Genomic DNA, 26,160 nt, shown 5'->3' with positions numbered 1-26,160 from the left:
AGCAGCAATCAAAAAGGCTAACGCTATGTTAGGAACTATTAGGAAAGGGACAGAAAATAAATGAAAATATTATAATGACACTGTATAAATCCATGATGTGCCCACATTTCAAACAGTGTCCAGTTCTGGTCACCTGATCTCAAAAAAAGACACAGTTGGACTGGAAAAGGTTCAGAGAAGAGCAACAAAGATGATCAAGGGCGTGTAACAGCTTTCATATGAGGAGAGACTAAAATGATTAGAGCTGTTCATCTTAGAAAACAGATTACTAAAGGGGTGGAGGGATCTGATAGAGGTCTATAAAATTATTAATGGAACGAAAAGAATGAACAGAGAGGTGTTATTTACACCCTTTCCTATAATACAAAAAACAGAGGTCACCTGAAGAAATTAATAGGCAGCAGGTTTAATACAAAGAAGAGGAAGTACTTGTTCACATAGCTTATTGTAAGGAATGTTGTGATGGCCAAAAGTATGACTAGATTCAAAAAAAGAACTGGATAAAGTTCCCATAGGGTAGGTCCATCAATGGCTATTAGCCAAGATGGTCATGGATGCAAATCCACACTGAGGGTGACCCTAAACCTCTGACTGACAGAAGACAGGAATGGATCACTCCAGAATTGCCCTGTTCTGTATCCTCCCCTGAAGCGCTGGTATGGGCCACTGTCAGAGACAGGATACTGGGCTGTATCCTGCCCAGATACTGACCCAATATGGCAGCTATGTTCCTATGAAGAAAAGGCACAAATAAAATAAAAGTCAGATGCAATTATGTGATTTCAAGCCACCCATCTCATTTTACAATTATATACAAACAAGGAACAAAACGTATTCTGTTCTCGGAACTCTCATATTGGAGTTCCTTGGCATAAAAAGTGGCTCAGTGCTCTAAAAGGAATGCATATAGGCAGTCAAATGGACATGTTCAATATCCTATGCTACAACCACTGTTCTAGTAAGTTGGTTCTGTATTCAATCTTTCTGTAGCATGACATGGATCCTTCTTACCTTAACTGTATGAAAAAAAGGAAATTTTGCACAGCAAGTTCAAAGAGTTCAGCAACTTAGCCTGAGAAGCTTACAGTGGCCAAGACACTCACTTTTAAGAGTTCAGTGTTTAGCATGCAGGGAGTTAAAAACGGAGTGCAGAGGAAATGTATCAAAAGTTTCATTATAACAGCCAAAAATCACAAAAAGGAAGGCAATCTAGAGATTTGGAGAATGAAAATGCTATATAGCACCATGATTCTAGAAGTTGTGGCCTGCCAAAAGGATGGTCCATTATACACACTGCATACCTTTAGCTTGCTTCTGGAGATAGGCCTTTGAAGGCATCCATTGCAGATTCTGGCATTTCCTCATCCTGAGATGAAAGGGATACGTTGGAACAATCAGAAACTGATATAGGACGGCAGCACCCTTCAGCAGGGTTTTCTGCTGAAAAAGCCTTTTCTCCAGTCAATATTCCCATTACCATTTTTGAACCATTCATTTTTTCTTCAAAAGTGTTAAGGCTAAGGAATCCTAGAGTTTCTGTTTGGCTCATAATAACTACAATCATCCAATGCAAAGGTATGTGAATAGTGCCACAAGAAATGGAGTGGCTCTGTCCCCATCATGGTGATATCTCTATCAGTTCCCTTTCTCATATACTAGGATTTGAGAGGCATAGAAGTCCCATGATACATTTAAAAGATCTGGAAAACAATGTCAAATCCATCAACTGCAAGTTCTCTGAATTTTGATTAAGGCTAATTAGGGTGGGTCCAACCATTTGGTGACTTAATTTGGACTTGGTTCATAAGAAAGGAATCCTTCCCACATGGGAAATGCTCCTTCATTTATACAGAGTGGCATGAGACAAGGTCATCAAGTTGTTATTTTGCCATAACTTAAATTCCTAGATTTCATGTAAAATTAAGAATACAATATCTGTTGTCTACTCAGTTAACGTTTGTTTCTCCTTTAGCTCTTGCAGCAGGACCCCGGGTTTTGAAATCTTGTCCAGGGCCAGGGCAAACCTGCTTGGAGACAGACTACTTACAGATTGTACTCTGCAGACTGTTTTCACACAGATGCATGCTATGCAGCAATTCTCACAGCTATACTTTATAAATAGCCTTTATATCACAACAATCTTTACTTCTGCCACTTCACTTGCTGCCTTCTCAAACAAACAGACTATCCAGGCTGGTAAAACCAGTCTAATGCAGAGACTATAGAAAGGAGGAAGGAAAATTCCAAATCCAGGGATGTTTGTACACAAAAATGTTTAGATAAACTGATCAAAAGGATCAAGAAAAAAAAGTTACATTTTCAGCCAGTGTCCAGAGTTTCCTTCACTGCATGTTAAAGACACACTGGAGAAACATCATATGCAGCGAGAAATCCACTTCTCTACATATTATCTGAGAAAATACATTTCAATCTTGCCTGCAATTATTGTACAGGTGTTGCCTGCAATTATTATCAGTGCATTTTCCTATATCACATGCCTTACAATCCTCTTTCAAGTTTTTTGGGGGGTGGAGTAGGGCAGGGGGAGCTGTAAGGAAGAAGGGGTGTCCACAGTTCAGAGCAAAAATACTCCAGCAATTTTACTTTCTTTTGTCCTTTACCTACCTCTACCCAACACCAGCCAAGACTAAACAAAAGGGATTCCCTTCAAAGCCTGTCAACTCTGCTTCTAAACAGTGAATGAGAAAATCTCCACCTATAATCCCAGGGCTTCCTCTCTCAACGCAAGGGTTAGCTAAACAGCTTGTCAAATAGACACTTACTTGCAGCACTGTTTCTTTATGTTGCGTCCACCAAACTTCGGTTTGTCTAGACAGTTAGTACAGACACCACAGTCCTCTGGGACCTGGCAGCCTGGGCACTGCCCACAGCGCCTTGAGCGCCGACCTTTCTTCACTGGAGGCTCTTGGGGTGCCTTGTTTCTGGTAACTGGCTTAATTGGTTTGATAGGTGGAGCAAGGGGTTCAGCCTCTTCTGAGCCAGCTATTGATGACTTATCTGTGGGGAAAAAAAAAAAAACCTGCTGTGAATTCAGCAGCCACCAACACCATTTCAGAAGTCTCAAGTTTACTCAGAAATCATCCATCCCATCAAAAGTTTAAGGTCATCCTCAGAGTCATACAAATTGAGTGTTTTTTTGTTTAAGATTTTAGATGAGAAAAACTTATAAAACTTTTGCGCCATGAAATACCAAATGAACACAGGTCAACAGATTAGTGAATTACCTTTTAGACCAGAAGTTTATTCAAAATATCTGAAATCTGTTTAACTCCCCTTCCCCTGTATAATCTTATGCAGCATGTTGTCCATTCTATAGAAACATATATTCAACCATATAAGTATTGCCCCACAAGAAACTAAACTAATGGGCAACAGCATCAAAAATTTTGTATGAACCCACAGACCCCACAATGAAAAATCTTGAACTTACCATCATTCCCCATGGAAGACAATATCTTCTCTCGTTCTTCCCATGGTAAGGCACTCAGAGTAGGCATGTCATCAGGAAACACTGCCCGCTTACGGCCTAGTGCTACAGCTGCCCTCCTGCAGACATGTTTTATTCGTGGTCCTCGCACTGAAGTCTCTGATGAATCACTCTCTTGACCCTAAGTTTCAGGTGTGCAAGAACATATGCATTTCTGAAGAAGGCATTCTGAGTGTACTTGGAAAATACAACAAGCACACTTAAAGAAAAAGACAGTGGTTCAAACCAGATGTTCAAACTGCAGGTCACATAAGAATTTGAGAGTCAGCCATAGTTTTCACAGCCTCCTTCCTAGTGAAGATGTACTTTAGAGAACAGTAAAGCAGAACACTTATTATTTTTACTAAAGTTCCATAACCAATTTTAACCTCTTACTTCAAGGACCTGAATTCCTTAATACTATATACTCATGTAAAATCCATCAGTACCGAAACATCAGAGCTGGCATGTATAATTAGGATAAAAGAGGCTAAATCATCCTAACAGTCTAATTACCCTGACAGAGAAGTGAATCAGGCTGTTTGAAAGCCTTGTAGTCAGTGGGACATATGAAAATAAGGCTGTATTCCCCCTTATAAGGTTCTAGAAATTACAGCACAACCAGCCTCTAATCCCTGCTGTTAAAAGAAATCGAGTAATTTAATTTTTTTCCCCAGGATTCGCCCCCCAAAGATTCAGGGGTATTTCTGATGAACAAATGTACTCCCACAAAGCTGAATTTTAGGGACAAGTCGTTTTTCCCTTATGTGAAACTGGCCAACAATGCATGGAGTGGTACAGAGTAGACAAGTGGGAGGGTGCAGAACTTGATGGCAGGGAGAAAAACTTTGGAGGTTTTCTACTGAAAAATCTATTTTCCACAATTCCTGAATATTACCACTGACAGCAAGCCAAATTCTGATTTAAGCCAAAAATAGGAACCATTACCTGAAAATGCATCTGTATGATGTCTACTTTTTTAGTAGCCAAAATGGACTACAGTGAGAGCATGTGAAAGAACACTGGGGGCCAAGAAGGAGAGATGTGTGAGGTCCCATTCCTTTAGATGCAAAATCTCATGGGATCTCACTTCCATCCCACAAGACAGAGATCATGGCAATACGCACCTTAAACAAAAATCAGATCAGGACCACTGTCATTTTTGGATGCCAGCTTTGTAAGCAAGTGGGGTACCAGAAACATACATCCAGGGGCAAGAGATCACTATATGATTCACCATAGCCTTGCCTTTATAAGCTCAAAATACACTTGAAGAACATCTCCATCAGACTTAGCCAGAAAAATCTACTAAGCAATTACACTGCACTGTTCTCAGAAAATGTGTGCAGCTCCATCCTGAACTGACTCCAGCAGCTTTATCTCCCCCTCAACTTCTGCCCAGTGCTTCTCATTTTCAAATTAGTTACCATCTGTTGCTCTAACCATTATTCAAATTAATATGCTATTTGTTCTCTTTCAGTGTCTGAATGACATTAACAATTTTCAATCCAAGTACAAAACAAAATGCACTATAAAGCCCTCTCATAAATAAGTCTGAAAGAATACCTGTGCTTTTGGCTGATCTGCTTGTTTGAGGGATTTGCTCTTCTCAATCTTGTACAGCTGGGCTTTAGCCTTTTTTAGGAGACTAGCCACCCTCTTATCAGTCATTGGAAGTTTGTCCGCTTGAGCCAACATAGAGCTGATGGAGGAAGTGGAATGTTTAACAGTGCTTGACGAAGGAGCAGAGAGGCATAGGGCTTTGTCTTTCTCCAGGGGCGGAACAGTGGGGCTTAGGTTTAGATCTGATTTTTCTAAGCCCCCTCTACCTTTCTTAGGCATTTTGGTTTTGCCAGCTGTCATATCTACAAGAGCCACAGCGGAAGCATCCGCCACAGGATCTACTGCTGAAGACTTCTTCCGCCCCGCAGCTTTTTTAACTGAAGATGCTGCTGCAACATCTTCATTAACAACTTTTTCTTTGGACACTCTACCTACAGGAAACAAAGCAGAGCTACTTTGAATTTCTAACCCTTTTTTCCTTTTCTCTTTTCTCGATTCGCGTTTGTTCTCTTTTTCTCTTTCTCTGTCTTTCTCTCTGCTCTTGTCCTTTTCCACACTTTTGTCAACATCTTTATCTTTGGACAGTTCCTCTGTAGCCCTGTCTTTATTTCTCCCTCTCTCTGTTTGGGGACTTGGTGTGAACCAGGGAAAGAGAGGAGTAGGATTAGTGGATGAGAAAGTCTCAGTTGGAGTGCTGATCTGCTTCCTTGGTCTCTGGCTTCTCTCTGCTGATTCCCCAGACTGGGTCAGGGGATGGGAAGAAAAAGTAAAAGTTGAGTTTAAGGCACTAGTGGCAAGAGAACTAACAGACATGTTAGTTAGTGAGGAAGAGACAGAAGATTGAGGGGTGAGAGTTGTCAGGTCAGAGGTACTAAGTCTTCCACTTCTTGTCCTCATGGAGTGTGAAGGAGACCTGGGTTCTGATCGGATCGGGCTAAACACTCTTCTCTTTCGTTTCCTAGAAGATATGCCTGTCACAGAAGTTCCTGCAGTGGTTCGACTAACAGAGGAAGGCAAGGTTACAGATTCAAAAATTCTGGAGTGGGCCTCACTTGGAGTGAATCTTGGAGCTCGAAGCAGAGGACTTCTTTTGTGCATATCAAATCTTGTTCCAGAATGAAGAGCAGAAAACAAGCGAGCTGGAGCCGTAGCACCAGATGTTGAAAAACCAGATGCAAAGCCAACATCCTCTGGAGTCAGTGGTGGAGGTCTAAAGTTATCAAATACTGGTTTACGGATGAGACCTTCTTTGGCATACTTTGCTGAGGAAAAGTACTGTGGTTCTGACCTAGAATGCTTCAGAGAGGTCCACCTGAATGTTGGTTCTCGTAGAATTGATTTCCGTTTCTCTTGCATGGGTGCAGCAGAGGTGGGCAGAAAAGGTGAAGCCAATGGTATTGTGGGAGGCATAAGCCAAGGTGTGTGGTCTGAGATGCCAGTAGCAGGCTGTAATGGTGGGGGAGGAGTGAGCAGAGGTGGAGGAGGAGAGGAAGAGGACTGCTGCTGGGACACACTTTGCAAGGTTGACAGTTTTTTAGCTGCCCTTTGACCGAAACTCCTTTCTGACATTGAAAACCTCCTGCTTCTCCTATCACCGTTATCATTTTCTGGAGACTGAGAAATAGGTAAAGGGGTATGAGCTTCTGGAGTATTGCTGCGTTCTTCGGAAAGTGCCTGCATCTCCTCGGACGCCTGAGAGTCGGTAGATGTATCTACACTAGGACTACTAGATCGTGAGGAATCTGAAGACATCTGAGATGAGTGCTGAGAAGCCGCACTTGATTTTTCACTGGACCCACAAGATGTAGCACTAAACCTGCTGTTCGGTGTGGATTCGAGGCGAGCTATTTTTATAGGAGGATCATAGTCTTCATCTTCAATGAATCGCTTGGGTGTTTTAATGATCCGCGAGGAGATAGCACTCACAACTGGCATGATGAACTGCCGGATGTTTTTGAGCTGAGTCCTTCCCTTTCTACCCTGCAGTTTAGCTGCTTCTTTCTCAATCTTCTTTTGTGCCCCCTTTTTAGCCCTCTGCAAGAGTTGCTTAGCAATTGTTGCATCTGTCCTCTTGGTCGAAGGAATAATCCTAACAGGCTTAATCCTGCGCGGGCTCTGTCTGACAGCAGTCTTTTCTTCTTTTGTGAGTGGTGGCGTGCCATCTTTCTCCTTACGTACCCTCTGGGGTTTCTCCAGCTGTGAATTAATGATTAGTGGTGAGGCAGTCTTTAAACGTTCTGAAGAGGGTGGCCTTCCTCTCCTGCGCACAATCTGAACCGCTTTCCTCCCAATCTGAAGTTTCCCCCCAGTCTTGAATTTAGACTTCAGTGGGGAGAGTTTACCAGTTCGTAACTTCTTGATTTTTGCAGCATGCTGAAATGTAGTGGATGGTGCCCTTTTTATTTTCTTTAGATTCTCTTTTGCTTCTTTGCTCCCCTTATGAATATCTGAGATGTCCTTTACTTGTGATAACTTGAACTTCACACTACTAAGTGTTGGAGGTCTTCCTCGTTTCTTTTCCCCACTTTTAATTTCCTTCTTCTTTAACTTTTCCATGGACATGGTTTCAGACTTGCTCAGGGGGGAACACACTGATGAAGAGTCTGAGTGTGCAGCTGAACTTCGATCGGGACTGCTTCTGGGTCTCCTACGAGGTTTTCGTGGACTAGATTTCACTGAGAGGGAAGTAGAGAATGCAGAGCACGTTAGGCTTTTCTGTACGCTGTTACAACACTATCCAGGTCACATCTGACTTTACTCATCACAAGTCACATTACATACACAGAACAAGCTACCATAATTTTGATCCACCTATGAATACAACTTATTAATAAGAACTGTACATAACAAGAACAGGAGTACTTATGGCACCTTAGAGACTAACAAATTTATTAGAGCATAAGCTTTCGTGGGCTACAGCATCTTCTATGCATCCGATGAAGTGGGCTGTAGCCCACGAAAGCTTATGCTCTAATAAATTTGTTAGTCTCTAAGGTGCCACAAGTACTTCTGTCCTTTTTGCGGATACAGACTAACACAGCTGCTACTCTGAAACCTGTACATAAAAAGGTTCCATCACAGACAAATAAAACACTTCCCTTATAATAAGGAGCTTATTTTCCAAAACATATTTTAAGTACAAATATCTTTCCACCAAAATAACTTTTACATTTATAAAAACAAATACCAAAAATAACTTTTTGAAGGGAACAGTAACTCCGATGAAGTGAGCTGTAGCTCACGAAAGCTTATGCTCAAATAAATTGGTTAGTCTCCAAGGTGCCACTAGTACTCCTTTTCTTTTTCCCCAAAATTAACTTTCTTGAAACATCATATACAAAGAATGAAAAAAGTTCAAAACTAGTTCATTTAAAAGAAAATTTTTTTCTTGGTTATCATCCACCCCCACTGCTAATACAAAGGCCACCACACCAAGAATAGTGTTTGGGAAAAGCATGAATCAAAACTGATATTTTACTAATTCAAGATTTTGTTTTGCTTTAATTTTGGAGTAAATTTAGTGCTTGTGACTACACTCAGAAGTGGTGTCGGGCATGAGTTGTGCAAGATTTCATTATCCACCTCTGCCAATGCACCTTAATCTCAACCTATAGTCCCCACACAGCTCTGCCAATGCATGTCAGCCATTACCTGAGACATTCACATGATTGCAGTACAAAGTCTCTCCTTAGCAGACATTGTTGTCTGGGCCAAGCTGTGTAGAATATTGTAATGGGTACATTTATCCATTAAAGTCTAGGTTAAGATGATCAAACTCATTCACTTGCAACCAAATCAAAATCTGAGCCTAGGGATCCAGAGCTGAAAGGAAGTATAATAAGCTATTGCACCTTTCCTCCCAAGACCCTCCATCTTTGTTTGGTTTCACACAAATTCAACTGTTGAATAGTTTCCTATCAAGGATGTACCATTGGCTCACGAAATCAGATCAGAGACACTAAACAAAATGGAGTTAAAAACCCCAGGTTAGCCAGTGTTGTTTGCATGTCAGAAGGGTTACCTTATAAAGACTTACTTTTGTGTCAGTATTTCAGAGAAATACATCATATCTTCATGTGCAAGTTATGTTCCTCCATCTCTCCCTTTGGCTACTTAAGCCTACCATAGGGTTGAACACTCTCATGAAACTAGACCATCATTAGCAAAAGACACCTCACCACGCCACACCTTCAGTTAAGGCATAAATTTACTCCCGTTTATTTGTTAGTCTCCCTTCAAATGTTAGTCTCACCTTTTAATATCAGTTTCACACACTCTTTCCCACAAAATTTCCCTGCTCCATGATAGATCAGAAAGATAGACCATGATAGAGCCATTTCTAAACAGTTGCCGACTTGAATCAAAAGACTGGATTTGGGTTTTATTTTGTTGTTCCACAAACACATACAACTTTTAGGTAAGATGGAATTGTCTCTAGGTCTCCAGAAGAAAGCATGTCATATTATCAAAGTAGCATTGGAATGGGGAATACAAGGAACTACAGTGAATCCATTACTTAATTCCATTAGAAAGGGACTCCCAGCCAAAAAACACGTATAGGATTTGTCATCTTCATAGTGGACTTGAACCTGACCAATTTTCATGGCTTCTCTGGTTCCAAGTGAAATCTCCTGTTAAACTAAAATTCAAAAATTCTTCAAAACATCCTCCTAATGGAAAAGGAAGCTCACTTAAGGTTTTTTTAGAAATGAACTGAAACCTACGTATGCCAGGCTGGTACTTGGAAAAAGCAATTGTAGACTTCTTTAAATTACATCTTGATGACACTACTAGGATAGTTTAAAGAGCACTGTGTACATGCTCAATCGTATGATTTCAGGGCCATTCTCTTAAAAAAAAAATGTAATGTAACAAGAGGGGAGGAAAAAAGGTTACAACTGTTTTTTAGGGCAACTGCTGCTACATACAACTGAGCAGCAACAGCACGTTTGCAGAGGGGTTTCCACAATATTCTGTTAGTACCATCGTTAGTACCAGGATCAACGGGCTGTTAAGATTGTCCACAATAGAACTAATACCAGACAGAGAATGTGATATACAATCAGCTGGAATAGGTTGAGTACTAGTGTATTAGAGATCCTGTGAAATTTCTGCAGATGTCTATCTCCTTCCCCCACACTTCCACCCACTGCCACATACCCAGCATGGAGAACTGGAATTGAGGCAGAATGGGAGCTCCCCACGATCCTCACTTAGTATTCCCGGGAATAAATAGATTGTTGCCATTTTCTAAGATAATACTTAGTCCTACCATGAGTTCAGGGGACTGGACTAGATGACTTCTCAAGATCTCTCACAGTTCTATGAGTCTATGATGTTTCAAGATCAACAGAGAAAGCTACCCAAGCTCACTTTAATTTAGAGGTTTTTTTGTGAAAGTAAATTTAATAAAGACTGCCCAATGTAATTTAGTATCTTCAGTAAGACTCCAACCATTACATTTCAGAAGACAAAGTGAAAAGATACAACAATGTTGTAACAAATAGGAAGATTAAGCAGGTCTAATTTTAGTTCGTCTGTTTCCATTTTTGCTTGGTTTATCATTGCTCACCACCTCCTCTCATTAATAAAAAAAGACCAGTGTGTTAAAAGTCTCCTCTCACTTTAATTACACTCACTGGAGAGTGAAGAGCAAGTGAAGGATTCCAAATCCACATCAAAAGATCAGGAGGTCAGCCTTATTTCTATTCAAAATTTCTTGACATATCTCCTACTGTACTATGAAGAAACACTAAGAAGCGCTTTATATTGTGACCCTGCCAAAGAGCAGCTCCTAAAGTAGGACAGCCTGGGCTAGATATGGATAAAGCACAGCCTCTCAGGAACAGCAGTTCTCTAAGTGGTCCACTCAGAGTGGGACAAAAAGACCTACAATTGTTTTCCAGCAAGCTCTCAATAAAATAAGCTATTGCAATGTGAACAGGGAGAGGCATGAGTAAACCATGCAAAGTGACAACATGTCACAACTTCCAATCCTATGAGCTGAACATACCTGTGGGAGATCTGGTGGGACTTCGTACTTTGACCTCTTCATCTGAGCCAAAACCTAGGAACTGCTCATCCTGCAATGAAAGTGATTTTTAAAGTTAAAGACATGGGCATGAACTTTAAAAAATTTAACTACCATCAAAAAATTCCAGGAAATAAAATCTATTCTATAGTAAAGCTTGTTCCTTCAGCAAACTGTGGCTAAAAAGGAAATAATATCTAGTCATGGGTGATAGCCACAGAATGCTCAAAAGAGTTGAGAAGGGAACAAACAGCACATTCAGATGAGAACGTACCTTGTACTATACAATACACTCTTCTCCACAAACTAGAGATAAAGACCTAACCCGTAGGAACTACACAGTTTACCCTAAGGCAGGAGTGGGCAAACTGTGGCCCAGGGGCCACATCCAGCCCTCCGGACGTTTTAAGCTGGCCCTCGAGTTCTCACCGGGGAGCGGGGTCTGGGACTTGCCCCGCTCCAGCTGGGGAGCGGGGTCGGCTACTTGCCCCACTCCGCGCGGCTCCTGGAAGCAGCAGCATGTGCCCGCTCCAGCTCCTACATGTAGGGGCAGCCAGGGGGCGCCACATGCTGCCCCCACTCCAAGCACCACCCCTGCAGCTCCAATTGGCTGGGAACTGCAGCCAGTTGGAGCTGCAGGGGCGGCACCTGCAAACGGGGCAGTGCGCAGAGCTGCCTGGTCACGCCTCCGCATACGAGGCGAAAGGGGGACATGCTGCTGCTTCTGGGAGCTGCTTGAGGTAAGCGCTGCCCAGAGCGCCCTCCTGCACCCCCAACCCCTCATCCCTGGCCCCACCCCAGAGGCCACACCCACAGTCAGAGCCCTCACCCCCTCCTGCACCCCAACCCCCAATTTCATGAGCATTCATGGCCCGCCATACATTTCCATACCCAGATGTGGCCAAAAAGTTTGCCCACCCCAGCCCTAAGGGCTTATTGGCACTGGAATGTAAGTTTTTCTACTACAATTATACCAGTATAACTATACTGTATGTGTCCACACCACATTTTTATGCCAACTTAAACTACTTCCCTTCAGAATCACTGTGCCCACACAGCTCTGTGCTTTTGAAAAATAACCACACAGCATTCTGGGCAAATAACCCATGGTGTAATGTTCTGCTGCAAGACCCTACACATTCTGGGATTTTTGTCATGCTGCACTGTGGAAGGTCCACTGGAACCTACTGAAATTCTGGCACATGGGCTCAAACTAAAGTCCCAGGATTCCTCTCCTGTCATCCCATAATTTCAACTGTTTTTTGCAAGCCAGCACTATTTTCAAACTGCAGTCGAGGAAACACTACTGAATACCGCAATCCTGAGAATCATTAACAGAAACAAACTGCTCCACCAAATGTTTCATCATTCATAATTCTGAACGGCTTTGGATGGGTTGGGAGACAGACACAGTGAGATGGCTAGATGAGGAGAAGGATGAAAAAACTGAGCTGATACTTTGGCAGGGCGTTTTCCTGGAACAGCTTCACTTGATAAAATACCATTTCTGGGTGTGGCCTTCCAGCACTGACTGGTGGGACAGGACAGTGCTGCAGAACTGGGATGACCAGAAACGGTAGCACAACTTCACGATGCAGACAGTTACTGTCCCTAAGATCTGTGCAGAGCTCAGCACACAGGGACAATAAAAGAACACCAACATGAGAGTTCACCTCATCAGGGAGAAGCACATGGACACGGCCATCTTGAAGCTCGCCACCCCCAATTGCTGCTGCTCAGTAGCTTACCAGCTTGGTGTTGCTAGACCCAACTGTCAAGACTGTTGTCATGCTATTGAGAGTGTGCTGCTACCCCCGGGTCATAAGGCTTGCCAGCGCACAGAAGTTTATTAATGGATTGGCATGGTTGGAATTTCCAAGTTATATTGGGGCCATTGACAGGACCCATGCCAGGGTGGATTGATTTCAATCACAGTGATTTAAATCACTGATTTTACTTATGATTTAACTCAGCAAACAGGAAACCTTGACTTAAATAATTGATCTTCATCTTGTTTGGCATTTTACCTTAGTTATTTTCCTACACAAAGGTTCATTCTCACTGGCTGTTTATACTAAACATTAAAATATGTTCATTTGCAACCAAATATACCCATTAACAAAAAGGTACCAAATTTAGTGCACCACTATAGCTATACATTTATTTAAGCAGTTATATAGCTTGAAATACATTTATTCAGAGTCTTAATTTTTACTTTTTTTTTTTATTATGCAAGAAAGTGATTAATGACATTTATTAGATTTTTTTTAAATTTGGAAACTGTGTCAAGCTGCATTTGGATGGAAAATAGAATTCAATTAAAAATGTACAAAAAGAACATTTTAAAACTGTTTTTTACTAGTTAAATAAAGCCTCCTTAAATGTGCTGGATACATAAGCAAAAAAAGTTTTCATTTAAAACTAAAAGATTTATTAAACAAAAGAAGTCATAACTGTAGTTAGTGAATTGACGGACTGAAGTCAATGGGAATTAGGCACCTAATTGGTATAGGCATTTTTGAAGATCACCACAAGGCACCTACTTGCATCTTTAAGTGCCTGAATAACCTTGAAAAGCTTGTCTATGTCCTTCAAGTTTTCCGAATTAGTAGATCCCATCCCCTCCTCTCCCACCTGTTTTTTATTCATAGATTTAAAGAGGAAAATAAGTTTTCTAGCTTTTTCAAACTTCCTGTTTCTGAACTTAGAATATTTTCTTCATTTGGACTAGTTAATTTATTCTGAATCTGCTTGCTAAATTGAATCCAAAAGTAACTAAGGCAAAAGCTTTCCTGCACAACGAAAACTGAAAATACTTACACATTTGGAAAAATATGAACACCAGCATTTGCTCCACTGTAAGACTGAAAATAACAAATACTTAATGCAGTACATGACATTGTGAAGTATTTATAAAGCATGAGTTGACTTCAAAAGTTAAAGATGTTTTCCCCCCTAATTCTGTATATAACTGCACCCTTCAAGTCATTCAAATTTGAGGAGGGTTCACACACTATTTAAATAATTTTAATAAATAAGAAGCTTAGGCCTTAACATAGGTTGACATAATTTCAGATTTATTTTTAAACAGTTTATTTTTAAAAAGAAAAATTCCAATTTAAATACAAAAATCTGTATTTATTTTTTAAAAATCATCAATTTTTAAGCACCCTAACCCACATTCTCTGCCCCCCCCCACACCAGGCCTCAGAATTTGTCAACAGAAAGGGGTATTTCTCCATGGTGCAAGCCCTGGTTGATCCTCGTGCAAGGTTTACTAATATTAACGTGGGATGGTTAGGAAAGATCCATGATGCCAGGCTATTTAAAACCTCTGCCCTGAAAAAGGGAATTTTTTCTCCCAGGTCTACAGACATTAATGGTGCTGTGATTCCTCTTGTCATCTTGGGAGACGCAGCTAACCCTCTGGTTCCCTGACTTATGAAGCCTTATACCGGACATGAGACAGAAGTTGTTGACTATATTTGAGGAGCTGCTGAATGACAGTGGAAGGTGCATTTGAAAGACTGAAGGGAAGGTAGAGGTGCTTCATACCAAGGCTGGATGTTTCTGAACAATCTTTGCCTATTGGGATAAGTGCTTTTTGCTCTGTTTTGCTCATCATCTGAGAAAGCAAGCAAGAGATCCTCACCAGTGGGTGGGAGAACAAGGTGGAGAGATTTCTGTACATTATGAACAGCCAAAAAGGCTGCCTTTCCACAAGGTGCTCCAACTAGTCAGGGAAACAGGGTAAAGGGTGTGTTTTGGTCCAACTTTCAGGCCAGAGTGTACTGGTGGAAAAGTAGTGTACTGTAACCAAGAAAATGAATGAAAGGTGTTTGTGTAAAGATATTATTAGGGAGAAGCAATACCTCAATTAAATTTTTCAGTGGAGTTTTACATATTAAAAACCTTTATTGATTCATCATTATACTACAAACTTAAAACCAGTGGAACTGTGGCAGAACCATGACTAAAGTGCCAGGTGCACACAAGTTTGTGCTTAAGGGCCCACAAAAAAGCAAAAGGTAGAAGAGTAGGAACTGTTCGCTGTTCTGGGATGGAATGGTGTGGGAAGGCCCTGTCATTTGGAGAAGTGAAAAGGGGCTCCCCAGTATCCTGTGTTCTCCTCAGTGATCAGGACCAGGCTAGGCTGGGCTGGTGGCTGTGAACACAGCAACACAATGTTCTCAAGCAGAGCTGTTTGCCTCTCCTTTAGGTCCAGCATCCCTCCTCTTGAACGTCCTTGTCCATGCAGTTTGTTCAGAGCCTCCAAGACTGCTGCAGGAAATCTTCCCTCCCCTCTTCTGCTTTTATGGCCCTCTGATAGAATGCAGTCATGAGGTCAGTGAACCTGTCCTTCCTTGCCCTCTTTCACTTCCTTCAGAGGTATGCCAGGCATTCAGCAGTTGATAAGATCCCTGTCTGTGAGGGCCAGAGCATTTCAGGCACTAGAAGAACAGAGAAACAGCACAAGTAGTTATTGTCCTAATACAAAATGATAAAATGTTGCTTTTTCACAATTTTAGAATGTTATTCCCAACTGCTCTGTCCAGTCTGGTGTGAGTTTGGAGATAAGATGTTTTCTACCTTACTTCCCCCTTATATAGGGCCCCTGTACCAATGGGGGTGGGGGGGTTGGCTGGGGGAGCAAAAGGGAGCAGGTTAGTAATTACACATGCACCTCTGGAGGCTATGCTTACTATGGGGGATGCTACCCAAAGGTGTGTTCCCAAGAGGCAGAGAAGGATCATGTTCAAAAAGAAAATGAGCAAACCAGGAAGATATGCAGCACTGCTGTTTACCAAATTGATGCCCCCATAGCTGGTACAAGAATTGAAAGGAAGCACACCACCAATATGAGCAGCACCAAGAAGGCTGCATTGTCTTGCGATATATATACCAAATAGCACACTCTCTTTGCTTTAACTTCTGTTTTATAACAACTGAAGAGGAGCACAGAGAGCACTGCAAAACAAACACTCATGCAGTAACTGGTTTGAACCCAAAGGGTTAACAATGCTGAATGAAAAATAAAAATGACTACTCATTTTGAAATGCCCCTGTAGCCTAATTTTGGCAATTTACCTCATACAATGTAAAGGTGGCTAGAAGCACAAGGTCTTGATCAAACTGTGAGCCAAAGAACCTAGTCTATTACTTTTTCTCTTTCTATATCTGCTCTTACATTGTTTGGGAGACATGTTTATTGTATTTGATGTTTTAACCCCAAAAGTGCTTCCATCTTGAACGGAGGAAGAGGTTCCCCATGAGGGACAGGGAGAATCAAACAGCATGGAAAGGGGTTTAGAGAGGCAACCTATTTGACTAGTGGTTGTGTGAGTTGATAGTTAAGGGACATAAACCCTTCTGAGCTTGAAATCTCCAGTACAGATGCCATTTTGAGCACACAGAGAGAAGAAGGGGAGCTGAGCAGGCAGGGAAGCACATAATGTCCTCCCAACACGGTGATGGTCAGCGTGGACTTGGAACAAAGTTGTTTAAATCCCCCTCTACAGTTGTATTGCAACACAGGACATAATACTTACTGGTACAACTCCATTCCTCAACAGTTTCAGGCTGGGGCCCCATTTGAGATTCAGGTGGCATCTTTGGTTCCTGGGCCTCTGGCTCAGGGTTGGGTGTGCCAAAGAGACCCTGGCTGTCTGGGAGAATCTTTTTCTGGTCGCTTGGATGCCTTCCGTGATCAACTCCAAACTGTCCAAAACTCCAGAGATGTTCTCCTTTGCAAAAATCCAGTCCAGCTCCTCTTTGTACAGGCAACTATTGGGAGCATTACAAGCAGTCCTGTTTTAGTCCATTGCATTCTTGTAGCTTTGTCGGAGGCTTCTTTGCTTTGACACAGCACTGGGCTGTGTCCCCATAGAACCGCTTTTTCCTGCATTTGTTCTGGCAGCCTCTAGTAGATCTTGGCATTCTAGTGATTCCTGCTCAGATGGGCATGGATGTGCTCGTCTCCCCAAAAGTCAAGAAAGTCCAGGGCCTCCTGATGGGATCACCCAGAAGCATGGCTGCTATAATGGGTATGTGACTTGGTTTGTTAACTTGCCATGAGCTGGAATTACAAAGGGGCACACCTGGCTGCATGCCAATATTTAAATAGAAAAAGGTAACATCCAGTCAAGATGACCCCAGAGCTGTAGAGGTCCACAGGCAAACAAACAGGCCATTCCAGGTGTGAAACAATGTAGTGTGGGATAGCAATTGGAGGAAGCAGTATAATTAATCCAAAACAGGGTTGCAGTCACACAAATGTTATACCTGTAATACCTCATTCTGGGACAGAGTTATGTCACTTCCTAAGCAGATTACTTAAAGCAGGTTAAGACACAAGAAAAAAAACGTGTGTGTGTGTGGACACAAGGCAGTTTATACTGAAAAAATAAAGTTATATAAAAACTTTCCTGTGTAGTCAAGGTCTAAGTTTTCAGACCAAAGGAGGACTGAATCAGAGCTGAGCTCCCACACAGAGTGAAACCTTTCCAATACAGATTTTCTGCTCTATCAGATCCGTGAATTAATAGACTTACGTTCCCTTATATAACCAGTGCCTTAAACTAGGTAATTTATAAAGTTCATGTATAAGTTTATTTGGGTAACAAGAAATGTCCTGAAGCCATGCAAATCTGACCCAGACACTTCTTGGTTAGTAAAAGACGCTCAGGCCACGTCTATACTACCCGCCGGATTGGCGGGTAGTGATCGATCTATTGGGGATCGATTTATCGTGTCTAGTGTAGACGCGATAAATCAATCCCCAATCGCTCTGCCGTCAACTCCGGAACTCCACCACGGCGAGAGGCGGAAGCAGAGTCGATGGGGGAGTGGCAGCCGTCGATCCCACGCCACAAGGACGCAAAGTAAGTGATTCTAAGTTGATCTAAGATACGTCGACTTCAGCTACGCTATTCTTGTAGCTGAAGTTGCGTATTTTAGATCGATCCCCCCACCCCCCGTGTAGACCAGGCCTTAGGTTTGTCCAAGTCTCCTCCTGACAACTACCCACCCCTATGAAAATGGAACTTACCACATCCCCTAAAGTGAACAAGGAAGCAAACACTGATCCTTATGAACATTGCAAGTTATCATTCAGTATCCAACTGAGAAAACTAAATTGGAAAAAAAAAAAAAAACACGCAAAAAGCCATCTTTGATATACCCTCCCACTGCCAAGATCCTGGACCCATTCCAACCATGTTTCAGGCCAGGACATGAAACAGAAGTGGCATTAGTCATGCTTATGTATGATCTTTTGTCCCATGACAGAAGAGGGTATCTATGCTTATATTATCAGATCTTTGAGTTCCTTGTCACTGTGCACCACAGTGTACTACTAACCCACCCTGAAGAGGTATATGGGGTTACTAGGAAAACAGTGAGTTATCAGTAATCCCTTCTTACAGATCACACTTGGAGGGTGGTGATGGATAACTTATCCTCCCTTATCAGAGTGCTCGCCTACAGAGTCCGTCAGACCTGTACATTAGTACCCAATCTATTCAAAAACTTCATTAACCTTATTTGGGAAAATCATGACTTAAACATCAATACATAGATGACACCCAGGTCTTTTACTCATTGACATGGTTAGCCCTATCACCCAACTATTCCCATCACTGTTTGAGATCACCAAATGGAAGAAAAGCAGCTGGTGGAAACTAAATTCAACAATCAGAAGTGGGAAGTCTTAAATATTCTGGAGAGCTAGCTACTATACACCTTCCCATTCTTGAGCAAGCATGGACACAAATAGGCAACTCAGTCCACAGCCTCAAAGTTCTTCTGGATGCATCCCTGTTTCTCGACATTCAAATAACTACAGCTGCTGAAATCATCTTTCACCAAGAAGATCGTAGTACCCTGTTGTCAGAAAAAATTCTGGCTATAGCAATCCACCCCTTTGTGACTCCCAGACTGGATTACTGCAATTTACTTACTCAGAAATGAGTGCTGCAGCTCAAATACCAGGCCACCTGCGGGATATCAGCCATGGAAACGCACATCACTCTTGTGCTCCACTCAGATTGCTTTATCGTAAGGCAGTGGTTCTTAACCCACAGCGCAATCAGCACACAGCTGCGGCCCATGTAACATCCTCAGGGCCATACAGGTAATATATATATTGTGTGGATACAACCCACTTAACACACAGAGAGCTGTATATACGGCCCACAATGGTAAATAGATTGAGAATCACTGTCGTAAGGCATCGAGTTACAGGACAGCAGTCCTCATCTTTAAGGTCCTCCATAGCAATGGACCAAGTTACCTACAGAAGCACATCCGATGAAGTGAGCTGTAGCTCACGAAAGCTCATGCTCAAATAAATTGGTTAGTCTCTAAGGTGCCACAAGTACTCCTTTTCTTTTTACCACTTGCTAAGCGATCAAGATCTCTATCAACAGCTACACTTCAAAGAAACTGTCAACCTAAAGCATAATATATCTGAAAACTAAGGACAGAGCTTTCTCAGCAACTGGCCCAAAATTACAGAACTTTTTTCCAGAGATGCTTTTGTTTTAGTATTTTTCTTGAAAAAAAAATTTTTTTTTTAAAAGAATGACCACAACTCTCACTGCCTTCAGAATAAAATGCATGACTTATTTCTTCAGCCTAGCCTTTCTACAACTGCAGCAGAAAAAAGATAGGAGAAAAAAGGAGGGGAGGGGCAACTGATTAAAACACAAGCGAACCAGAGTTGGGCTAAATCTATGTTTGGATGGGAGACAACTAAGCAACACCTAGATGCTGAAACAAAGGCTGTCAGTGATTCAGTAGATGGTACTCCTTTTTGAAAAGTGCAAAAACAATACTCCAACATGGCTTGGGGCACTGTGCTGCTAAGGCAGACTTTTTGGACAACATATTAAACAAAAGCCCTATTCACTTGGGGTAATTAAAGATTTCATGGTACATTTCATAAGCGTAGCATGTTGATCCAGATGTCCTAGCCAAATTTCAACTTGGGCAATTACATTTCCCTCCCTAAAGTTCCTCTACAGTTTAAAATGATGTGGCATTCTCTACTTCCTGTCTTAAACTATTATGTATTGTTGTATGGTGTAATATTACACCTCAGAGATGGCTGTCATGACCCTCAATGTACAGTTTCTATAACAGTTTAAGTTTGTAAAGAGCTCTGAGATTCTTCTGGGTAAGAGGTACTACAAAAATGTAAGTGATTAAAAATAAAAGGTAGCAACTCCAATCAATCACAGAAAAGAAAAATTCTAACCATGCCAGTACAGTACCCGACAGGCCAGTCACTGAATTAGCTTGGGCTACCTCTTAATTTTCAACTTTGCTTGATCAGGAAGACAAGATGAACCAACAGCAAAGCTTTTTTCTTGTGTCTATGGTGCAATATTTTGCCTGAAAACAACACAAAACCTTTGTAAGTTTGTGCCTTACATATGAAGGAAACACATCCTCACACATGCCTTACATATGAAGGAAACGCATCCATTTTTTGCAGCGTAGGCAACAAAACCCAGTTGCAACCACTGAAGCATCAGTGCCTATGAGTTTTTGCTGAAAGGCTGTCAAACCAGTTGCTTACAGCTACCGTATGCTACTAACCTGCTTAACTGTTATTCTCAGTAGGAAATATTTGAAAAAAAATCTGTATAAACTGATTGCTGAATGTGATCAATACATACTAACCTATGTTCTTAGGGCCAAATTTTGCCCTTGGACACAAGCATATAATGTTAAATGACTTGAATGTGAGATGCATACATATCTGAGGTCAGAAATTGGCCCAACATGCATGCTTTTACTCCAAGAGGCAGACTCCAGATTATATCTATTTGACACAGAAATGGGACAGGGTGAATTAAGGCACTCCAGGGCTCTAGGCACAACATGACACAGAGCTCCCCATGGCTTTGCCACACCCCACTAAAAGTGGTGGTGGCAGGGTCCCCACTTCTAGAGAGGCAGAAGCACAGGGCTCCCTTCTCTCATCAGGAGTCCCCTCTTCCCCCTGGAGAGGTAGAGGTGGCAGCCACAACTCCATATTTAGCCCAGAATATGGCATGTACCTACTTGAGATGGGTTGACTGGGCCTGCTGCACTTTTCTCCTGCCATATACAAGTCCTACAGTTCCATGGTGGTGTTGGCCTGGCCTCCCACAAAGTGCATCTGAGAGTTAAGACCATACTGAGATGCATGTAGCACGTCACACATCCCAGTTACTCTCTCAGGCTGTGTGCAAACATCACTAGATCCGTTGCACTTAGTTCATGTTAACAAGCTTCTACTTACAACCATAAGAGCTAGAGATTTTGTTTTTTCTTCTTCAAATGAAAGTTGAGTCTGATGTCATCACATAATTCCAGGAGCTGAAGTCATGGGCTTTATGCTATAGGCTCTTGATGGGTATTTTAAGAAACTCTTCTGCACTAAACATAGTCAGCCTAGAAGATCTTTAATCCCTCAAAATCTTCTGTAAAAAGCTAAATCAGCGTGAAAGCTTAAGTGATCTCTGTATTCTGTCTACAGTCACCAGGAATTACATTTTTAAGTTGCCATTTATTACCCAGTTACAGAGTTTGCAATGGGAAAAGTCTCCCTACATGTCTTCACACAAGTTAGGACATGAAAGGCATGTGGGGGTTAACTCGATAAAATATTTCTGGAGTCTGTGTGTTTTAACTCCTTCAGTAGCTGAAACATCCTTCAGCAAGACAAAGAAAGGTCCAACTAAAGGCCATCTCATAATAATGTAGTAAAGAACTGGACAGTTTACAGAATACTACGCAATTTTCTGAACAAAAGCCCGTTCAAAATTTCGAACCAAAATGTGTTCCATTGAGTTGTCTCTTTAAAAATAATTATGCAAATTAATATAATTTGTATAAATTCTTACTACTGGCTACTCTAAGAATAAATTAAGATTTAAATGAATATTTAAAGGTAAAGAAATTCTTTCCTGCCTGGCAAAAATTGCCTCTGGTTTTCAATGCTCTAATTAAATACAAAAAAAGTCACTGCATTCTGCTTTCTGTGTTGTTCTCATGGAATAAGGTGGCAATCTATGCATTTCACAGACCTCTGGGGATTTACCAATAAATATACAGGGGCACATTGGTAAATCCATGAACTGCAATACTAATATGAGCTGCAAAGACGGGTAAATAATGCAAATTATATCCAGAAAGAGAAGGCCCAACACAAAATTTAGATTTCTTAGTTTCAAAAATCTGTTATATCTAAACATGGACTCAATGCTAGAAAGATATATTTAGCTCTGATTATGCTGACATTCGAATTTATTTATAACATCTGTATAGGCCCCAAAGTAGCACTGGAATACCAGACTGCCACATAGAAATACAATTCTCTGTATTTTATGTTAAAGCACACACACACACACAGAGTATGGTTGGGGGGAAAGGGAAGACAAGAGAAATTGCTAGTTTTTCACCACTACACAATCTCTTTCCAGTGCTGTGGCGCTGATGCCAGGGGAAAGGGAAAAGGAAAAACACTGGGGGAAAAAAACCCACAAAGCTCAACCACTTTCTTCTATAAATACACATCAAATACATTGTCAAAAATATAAAGACAAAATTTATTTAAAGATCTAGTTACTGTTTTACCGAAAGAGAAAAAACAGGGGTTTTATGCCTAAATTTAAGGTAGATTTTAGATTAATAGAATTAAACTGAAATCCAAGCAGAGCGGTGAAAGGAATGCTGCAGAAGTGCATCACTCAGGGGCTCATATTTTGCACACAGCACTGCAATGAGCAATAGCCTTGTCATGTCTCTTCTGCCACTCCCCTTGAACACGTGGGGCTCACTGCAAGATGTAAACAATGTTACACAGAACTGACTTAGAAAGGATTAATACTTGCAGTGGGGGGAGGGAGGGGAGGGAAGTGTTCTACAAAACTGACAAAAGGAGTGGGTGTTGAAAATCTACATATTCAACTCCATCAAATATTTTAGCATGTGTTTATGCTCTCCAAACGGGGGGAGAGAGACAGAGAGAGAGAGAGAGCGCGAGCGCAAGCACAGAAAAATCACAAGCTACATATGATCAGTTACATTCCAAAACCTATCCCAAAGAGCCATTTGTCCCAAATACATTTTCCCTGATTTAAGGCTGCCAAGAACATAGATACACAGCATTTTCAAACAAACTGTAACCTAGTACTAAGTGCAGGCAAGAAACCACTGATGCTTATTCTTTACAGACCAGAGCTCCCAAATCCTTGAAGTATTTACAGAGTCCTTTAGATCGAAGTTGTTGACAAACATGAAGGCAGATAGGCAAGTAATACATCCATTTTACAGATAGGCGAAGTGTGGCATCATGATGGTAAGGGACATGCTCAAGATGAAAATAAGTTTCTGCCAGATCCAAGAATAGAACCCAAGAGTCCAGACTCCCAACCTTTCCTCTGAACACTAGTCTATATTCCTTTCCAATTTCAGATAAGAGCCCTAGTCCTCCAGAACAGCAATGTTTCCACAATTCCCTTCCTTCTTTCCCTTCCTATGTCAATTTAGTTTCACTTTCTACCTCAAGATCCCCATTAACCCTCTTCCCCTGCAGTTGCCTCAGTTCCTTTCCCTGGAGGCTAGTTTAGCAACGACTCCCAACAGCAATGGTCCACTACTTCCCCCATCCCCAATATTCCCTGCCCACAAAGCTTTGATCCAGTACTACTTTATGTCATTTCTGGCCTCCCACTCACCTCAGCAATCCAAATTGTGTCCTATTTGTCCCCACTTTTTCCACCCCAGCCACCTACAGTAGAACACTTCCTCCTGTAAAGTACCACCACAACAAACTATGGATTGAAGGCACAGAGGCTGCGTCTTGGAACTGACGGTGCACAGCTACAAGTTGCTGGGTGGGAAAGAATTTCTTATCCGATAGCAATAGGTTGTACAGCTAGGATGAAGAAAAAGAATGAGAATGGAACAACAATGGACCAAATCTCTGAGGAAAGGAGACTGGGCAGGTTTCAATAGGTGGAGAACTCTATGCCATGCAGAACCCTGTCATAACAGTAGTTTAATGGAAGTGGAGCTCTCCAAATATTTGATCCTGAGGACCACTTTTTAAGACTTTTTTAAAAAAGCAAACAAACCAGCTCACTTGGCAGTCTCTCAGCCTCCCCACTGACTGGTTCTCAATATTTTATTCTGCAATGTACCTGGAAGGACTATGAACACAACAGTTCATGGCCTACAGTTCAAGAACCATTGATATAGAAACAGTAGAACTGGACAAAAACATAGTCCTTGCTAGCACAGTTTCAACCATACAGTGAACAGAGCTAAAGATAACTATTTTAAGACTGATGAGAATAGCTATACTTCAAGGACTCAACTTTCAACGAGCTATTTTAAAACTGAGGGGGAAAAAAACACAGAAAGGAGGTCCTACTGACTTTTGTTCTGATACAATCCAGTGTGGTTTGCCCATCAAGAAACTATGCAAGAAGCATACCACAATACAAAACACAATGTAAATGCACAAAAGTATTTGCAGAAAAAAAGCAATAAGTACAAAGATTTATTTATATTATTCAACAGAAGACTATGCCCAACCACAAAGGCAAATAAATTCAGTTTAAGCTAAAATACCACCTTATACCAAACCCAAACTGCCTGGCAATTGTAGCATATATGGCATGTAAAGTCATTCTCTGTTGGTAAACCATTACAAGTCCCAAACAGGGTGAGACACCTAATAGCATTAAATACTGTGTTATTTGAACACTCTTAATTTAAGAACATAAGAGCGGCCATACTGGATCAGACCAAAGGTTCACCCAGCCCAGTATCCTGTCTACCAACAGTGGCCAATGCCAGGTGCCCCAGAGGGAGTGAACCTAACAGGTAATGATCTCTCTCCTGCCATCCATCTCCACCCTTTGACAAACAGAGGCTAGGGACACCATTCCTTACCCATCCTGGCTAATAACCATTAATAGACTTAACCTCCTTGAATTTATCCAGTTCTCTTTTAAACCCTGTTATAGGCCTAGCCTTCACAACCTCCTCAGGCAAGGAGTTCCACAGGTTGACTGTGCACTGAGTGAAGAAGAACTTCCTTTTATTTGTTTTAAACCTGCTACCCATTAATTGCATTTGGTGGCCCCTAGTTCTTATATTATGGGAACAAGTAAATAACTTTTCCTTATTCACTTTCTCCACGCCACTCATGATTTTATATACCTCTATCATATCCCCCCCTTAGTCTCCTCTTTTCCAAGCTGAAAAATCCTAGCCTCTTTAATCTCTCCTCGTATGGGGCCCGTTCCAAACCCCTAATCATTTTAGTTGCCCTTTTTTGAACCTTTTCTAATGCCAGTATATCTTTTTTGAGATGAGGGGACCACATCTGTACGCAATATTCAAGATGTGGGTGTACCATGGATTTATATAAGGGCAATAAGATATTTTCCGTCTTATTCTCTCTCTCTTTTTTAATGATTCCTAACATCCTGTTTGCTTTTTTGACTGCCGCTGCACACTGCGTGGACGTCTTCAGAGAACTATCCACGATGACTCCAAGATCTTTCTCCTGATTAGTTGTAGCTAAATTAACCCCCATCATATCGTATGTATAGTTGGGGTTATTTTTTCCAATGTGCATTACTTTACATTTATCCCCATTAAATTTCATTTGCCATTTTATTGCCCAATCACTTAGTTTTGTGAGATCTTTTTGAAGTTTTTCACAGTCTGCTTTGGTCTTAACTATCTTGAGCAGTTTAGTATCATCTGCAAACTTTGCCACCTCACTGTTTACCCCTTTCTCCAGATAGTTTATGAATAGGTTGAATATGATTGGGGGGAGGGATAGCTCAGTGGTTTGAGCATTGGCCTGCTAAACCCAGGGTTGTGAGTTCAATCCTTGAGGGGAACATTTAGGGATCTGGGGCAACTATGGGGGATTAGTCCTGCTTTGAGCAGGGGGTTGGACTAGATGACCTCCTGAGGCCCCTTCCAACCCTGATATTCTATGATTGGTCCTAGGACTGACCCTTGGGGAACATCACTAGTTACCCCTCTCCATTCTGAAAATTTACCA

General features: G+C 41.5%; 1 protein-coding gene across 6 annotated transcripts in view; it reads right to left on the bottom strand.

Annotated features, from left to right (window-relative positions):
- The window catches only part of KMT2A (lysine methyltransferase 2A), an 83,684-nt gene that overhangs the window by 41,208 nt on the left and 16,316 nt on the right, over positions 1-26,160 (bottom strand). For all 6 annotated transcript variants that reach the window (XM_073320939.2, XM_073320942.2, XM_073320940.2 and 3 more), the window contains exons 2-6: positions 11,064-11,133; positions 5,054-7,725; positions 3,452-3,629; positions 2,784-3,018; positions 1,302-1,366 (exon numbers count right to left, since the gene is read on the bottom strand). In XM_073320939.2, the coding sequence (XP_073177040.2) occupies positions 1,302-1,366; positions 2,784-3,018; positions 3,452-3,629; positions 5,054-7,725; positions 11,064-11,133 (3,220 nt within the window). The remainder of the gene's footprint in view (positions 1-1,301; positions 1,367-2,783; positions 3,019-3,451; positions 3,630-5,053; positions 7,726-11,063; positions 11,134-26,160) is intronic.

The sequence above is a fragment of the Lepidochelys kempii genome, chromosome 22 (assembly GCF_965140285.1).
Source record: "Lepidochelys kempii isolate rLepKem1 chromosome 22, rLepKem1.hap1, whole genome shotgun sequence".
Classification (NCBI taxonomy): Eukaryota; Metazoa; Chordata; order Testudines; family Cheloniidae; genus Lepidochelys; species Lepidochelys kempii.
The sequence above is the reverse complement of the archived record's forward strand: the minus strand, read 5'-3'. Positions and strand labels throughout refer to the sequence as shown.